Source organism: Cupressus sempervirens, chromosome 7 (genome assembly GCF_028749045.1).
Source record: "Cupressus sempervirens isolate cs-2001-9-10 chromosome 7, ASM2874904v1, whole genome shotgun sequence".
NCBI classification, from domain to species: Eukaryota; Viridiplantae; Streptophyta; class Pinopsida; order Cupressales; family Cupressaceae; genus Cupressus; species Cupressus sempervirens.
The window spans coordinates 552,612,891-552,618,563 of NC_143124.1; the positions used below are offsets into that span (position 1 = coordinate 552,612,891).

The 5,673-nt window shown below is 35.4% G+C and overlaps 1 protein-coding gene across 1 annotated transcript; it reads right to left on the minus strand.

Annotated features, from left to right (window-relative positions):
* Positions 1-426: 426 nt before the first annotated feature.
* On the minus strand, positions 427-5,191 carry LOC149547974 (lysine histidine transporter 1-like). Its single transcript, XM_089792007.1, has 8 exons — positions 5,020-5,191; positions 3,028-3,203; positions 2,449-2,832; positions 1,967-2,360; positions 1,393-1,498; positions 1,179-1,270; positions 970-1,038; positions 427-758 (listed from the first exon to the last, which is right to left on the minus strand). The coding sequence occupies exons 1-8, from the start codon at positions 5,065-5,067 to the stop codon at positions 660-662; spliced, it is 1,368 nt and encodes a 455-aa protein (XP_089648133.1). The 5' UTR covers positions 5,068-5,191; the 3' UTR covers positions 427-659.
* Between the last annotated feature and the right edge of the window lie 482 nt (positions 5,192-5,673).

Sequence of the window (5,673 nt, forward strand, 5' to 3'; positions counted from 1 at the left end):
AGAGAATTAATACGTTTCATAGCTTTTTTAGCTAGTTAAGTTCTTCTTTAATCATTTAACATCCTCATAAATTTTATTTTCTAATACAAATAAAAATTAATTCTATTTTTCATAGATATATAATGTTCAAAATGAGTTATTATATGGGCTATTTATGAGCATTTATGAGTTGTAAAATATTACTAAACATTAAAAATTGCATGCGTATGATTTATATTTAAATGTGCAATTTGCAATAACATATAATGATGATTTTAAATCCTTTGAATTGATCAATGACCACACGTTTTTGTTATATCACCTAGCAAGTTAAGATTCAAGATATATAATGTTAAATGAAAATGAAATACAAATGTACTTAGATTCAATAAGGTGGGGATTGCCAAGAAAAACTTCTAGTAACATATATCAATGCATTCTATAAAGTTAGCGCAATATCACTTTCTTTTTGTATTGATCAAATGATTACACATATTTTTATTCTCGCTCAACTAGAAGAGTACATATTACAACTTGTAGAAGATACAAACCAATTTAAAGATAACAAGGTAAAGATTATTAAAAAGTAAAAGTACAAGAAAAGGATGGCCAAATTTCCTAAATAGCAATAAAGATTGCTATGATGTAATGGAAGGTACTAATAGCTCTTTATGCAATATTTATGAATAGAATTCATATGTTGATGCTTTCTTAATTATAGTCCTTAAGCCACCAATGGATGATACTGCCATGAGTATAACCCCCAAAACTATACATACCTGCCAAAAAGGAAGTAAACACATTAGAAAACCTTATTAATGTTCCTTCATTTTCATATTTATTTTCTAAGCATATGAAAACTTAGCAAAGGTGCTTTACATATATACAAGCAACATTGCCTATGCACTAAGTTTTTTATTCATTTAGTTATTAAATGAATCTTTTTCAAGAAAAAACTCAAAATTGACAAGAAAGAATAGAGTGCAATACCCAATTCGCGATCCATGATAAGCTAAACTTTCTTGGCTTGTATATTGCAAGCCACATGATGCATGGGAGCTGCAAGGAGTAAAATCCAACAAAGGGGTTATCAATTAAATACAATCAAGAATTTGGTTATTCTGGTTAGAATGAATAAAAACAAAACTAAGCTTAACTTTAAAATCATGTTGACTAAAGATGAAGTACAAAATACTTACAAAGTAGGTTGTTGGAGCAAATGCAAACCCTCCAAAGAATCCAAGTAGACCACTAAAGAAAGGAATTGAAATACCAACAAAGCAAGTTGCAGCTGAAATTCAATTTTTTGTAAAATATTAGGGCAGTCATTGTATCTGGTTAGAAAGAAATCTTAAATGGTAAATATAATACTTATCTAGATTTCAACCTTCTTGTAAACATAATTTCACTTACCAACATAGAGTGAGCGAACAATCAAACGTAGTCGGATTCCTGGAGCAAAGTTCAGTTTGGTGACCAATGCTGTTTCCATCATGTCAAATACTGGCATGGCATAGATCTTCACAAAAATATAAGCATGTCAATGATATGAAAATGATTATTTACATGAAATCTGATTGTTTTTACATTATAATAAAAATGTTAAAGAGGTTTGTTGCATTTAGATTTTAACACTAAATAATCAAGTTCCAAATTTTCAACTTCTTTAGAATTCACTTTTAAATTTCTTTTATAAATCAATAGAAATAAGGAGTGGAATGGAATAGCAGACTAGAAAATGGATTTCTGATCAAATGTAAGATTGTAATATTGTAGATAAGAAACAATTATCTTCAAATTTGTCCCACATGTTGCATCAGTTAATGGCAAAAAAAAATCTAGATTGCGTAAAACTCCATCTCTACTGATCGCTTAGCCCCTCTTGCTTTATAACTCTCTTCATATTGAGAATCTGTACCTCTCTTTGAAAAAACATATAAATTAAAGCAGCATTTAAGAGACTAGATCTGTCTATCATGTATAATACCTGATAGCTTCCAATGACATGGATCACCACCATCAGGTTTGCTGCTGCAATGAGCCATTTGGGTTTTCCAACCGTCTCTAGAATATTATCCTGGACAGTGTTTCCATAAGCCCAGTAACCGACCAGTGCTACAGGGAAGTAACATAGAGCAACGACGATGTATGCAACAATGACTCCTCGCCACATTGGAACCTTTGATGGTTTCCCTGGTTTGGACGGTATAGTGGCTTGGATCTCTAGCACCACATTGTGCCCGGCATAAGCAAAGGCCACGTCTCCCAAAGCATTAAACACATTAAACACCGTATCTGCAGTGGATGAGCTTTTTATACCATAGTCAACATCCGCCACTTGCCCCTGATGGACTGAGGCTCCCCAAGCAATTGTGGAATAGCTGCAAATTCCAATTGTCATAGGGTCAATAATATCATTTCCTATGCATTTGAATTAAGCTTGACAAAGCACAAAGCACAGAGCTTTACCTGAGGGACATTACAGCTGCAGCCAGGGAAATTCCAGCCACTGAATTGAAATTGGGCAGCTGGGCCAGAACGAAGTGAACTGAACCAAAAATTGCAATAAAGTATGACAATCTAATTTCCTTGCAAGATGTACAAACAAGGTCATGAAACCTCTTCAGAGATCTTCCCCCAGTAACCATATACACAATATCTACTCCCACTTCAACTATCAATTGCTGTGGGACAACTATCCATAAACCTAGCTTTTCCCCAAAAGCATGCTGTCCTAGTTCATGATATCTATCAAAACGTTTTCCTGGAACCATTTCATGCATTTCAACCATCTGCCAGAGTGTGTATAGGGTTATTATCCAAGATAGCACAAGCACGGTAACTCCTGGACCCCTGTGAAATAAACCACACTATTTAGAAATTATACCACACAGTAGTAAAATCTAGCATATAGAATATGAAGTACTACAGCTCGGCAAAAATCTCCCAAGGGCCATTTAGACCATGACTATATATTTCAGGAGGTAGTTTACTATTGCTGCATGTTTAAAGTAAAAAATGATGTATAATTATGTTGCTTATTCATACCATCCCAAGGCTGATACTGCATGGGGCAAGCTGAGGACTCCAGCACCGACCATAGCAGTAACATTGTGGAATGCTGCGTACCACCATTTTGCATTACGAGATGATGTGATTGGAAGCCAATCTTCATAAGCCTTTGCTTTTTTCTTTTCTGCTTCACTATTTCCATTTAAACCATCCTGTAAGGAGCACCAAAACTAGTTAAATTTAGGAATAGTGATGTCAATAGTAACGACTATCCAAACCAGGCAATTTAACAAAAAGACTTTTAAGTCAAGCGCTAATAGAATTGAAAAAGAAGCTTTTTGTTGGTTTTCTGAAGATGGAGGAGGAGAAGGCTCAAAACATTGACCGATTTATTAATATTATAGTTTAAGTTCTTTATAAAAACCTTTCAGAAAATAGCATTCTAAACGAGCTCCATCAAAAATGAAGGCTACCAAGGCTGATCCTCAAGTGAAATGTTGCTTTAAGGGGAATATTCCACAAGAAATATATGAAACAGTTTTTAACCAATAGATTAGGATCAAAGTTAAAAAATTATCGGCAGTACCCTGCACTCATCCTGGTACCTACAATATGAGATTGAAGAAAATCCATTCTAAAGCAACACTAATTTTTTTGCAGATGAAACAGGGCTTTTGATTATGGTTTGATCATTACTATTAGTGAAGTGGTAGGTGAAATTACATGTAAGTTTCTGGTATTCCTTTTACCTAAAACTTATATTCTTCCCCAAATTATATGTACAAAAGTGGGAAAAAGCAGCAAAGAAAATTCAATAAATCATCAAATCACCTAAAAGCACTAGTTTGGCATCTTGTAAGCAGCAGCTGCAAATAATACTTAACAAGCTCTTTCCATGAACCTTGGCCATAAGTAAATGGTTAATAAGAAGAGCAAAAACATTGTAATTTCATCCAAGTATTTAAATAAACCCCAACACTCGAATTGCTGAACTGTGAGCTTTACAAGTTCAGCAGGTCTAGGGTGAAATACTGCTGACTATTCATGCTACGAAAAGTTGCCCAATTTAATGGAAACACGGATAGGATTTCTCGAAGCACTCCGAAAAGGGCGAAACTGCTCAGAGGACCGTTCCAATATTAAAGTCAAGCTTGTATCAAAGAGAGGCCTAGTAATTGCTACAAGACCCGTTAAGACAAATGTTTTACAATACTTCACTTGGACAAGGTATTGCGACTGCATGAACAAACTGTAAGCGAACCGAACAGGGCTGTATATATCAGTAACGAGAAAAACCCCTTTGAAATTCTCATTCGACTTTTCAAAAATAACGAAATCAGTTTTCGAAATTGCTGGCAAATCTTCCGTTTAAGTAAACTGAGGCAAATCGTGAATAATTGACAGTCACTTTGAAGTCGCCCTAAACAATCAAATCAATTTCAGGAGATCTTTTCTTGGCCCTTAGCTCTGAGGTGTAACTCAAATTACCAAACTGAAAAACAAGAAAAGTAGTAGATATTTTCCAGAGCAAGAAATAAGAGATATTTTCGAAATTGCTGGCAAATCCTTTATTTATGTAAACCGAGGCAAATCAACCAGGATAATTGACAGTCACTTTGAACTCACCCAAAAATTTGAAATTAATTTCAGCAAACCTTTTCTTGTCCCTGAGCTCTGAGGTCAAGAGAAGTAGGAAATATTTTCCAGAGCAAGATAGATAAGAGATATTTTCGAAATCGTTGGTAAATCCTTTGTTTAAGTAAACAGAGGCAAATCAACAGGGAACAATTTAATAGTCAATTTGAACTCATTTCAAATCAATTTAAGCAAATCTTTTCTCCGTCCTGAGCTCTGAGATCAAACTAAAACTACAAAACTGATACAAGAAACAAGATTCCAACTAAAATATTCTTCGCCATATTCATTCAATGTCACGGGAATGAGATCTTTGAACTGCCGCAATAAAGCATTAAATCACATGAAATTGCGTGGAAATGAAGAAAAAAAGGCTCTAGTAATCATACTAACCCGTTGTATATTAAATGAGCCCTCGGGATTTCCATTTTCAGAAACCATCTTGAAAATCTGAGATTCGAACTCGAGACCTGCTTCAAAATGTAGAGCCTCTATGAATCATTCCCAGCTAGTTTCAGGAGGGAAATGTGCCCCTGCATACTCTGCACAAGAAGCAGGGCTCACTGATTTCAAGGTCAAGATGAGCGGGATTTATATAGATCGAAACTCTTCCACACCGTGGGAAAAGGAAAAAAAACAAATTGAACTGCAGGCCCCGCATATATGCTTCGCTTGTTATTCCACCTCACCTCTCGTACGATCTGGACCGTCCGACATTCAAAGATGCCCGAGCATTATTATCACCTCTTTTCAAATGTTTGGAAAGCTTCGTAGAAAGGACACGGAACACGAGTTTTAACCGCGTGCTTGAAATTTCGTCTCTTTCACATTATTTCCATTGACTTTTATTCCTTGCGATCCTCCCCTGATCCTGATCGACGGCTGAGGATCGTTGACCTGGTCAAACACCCCTCTTACCCGGGCATGAATACCGTTGCGTGTAACAGTGTGTGCAACCCTGGAATTTTGACATTAACTATGCATTTCCCAATCAAATTTTGGTTTGATACTTTTGTAAATTTCCATTGTCTGTCGTCTGCGGTATAA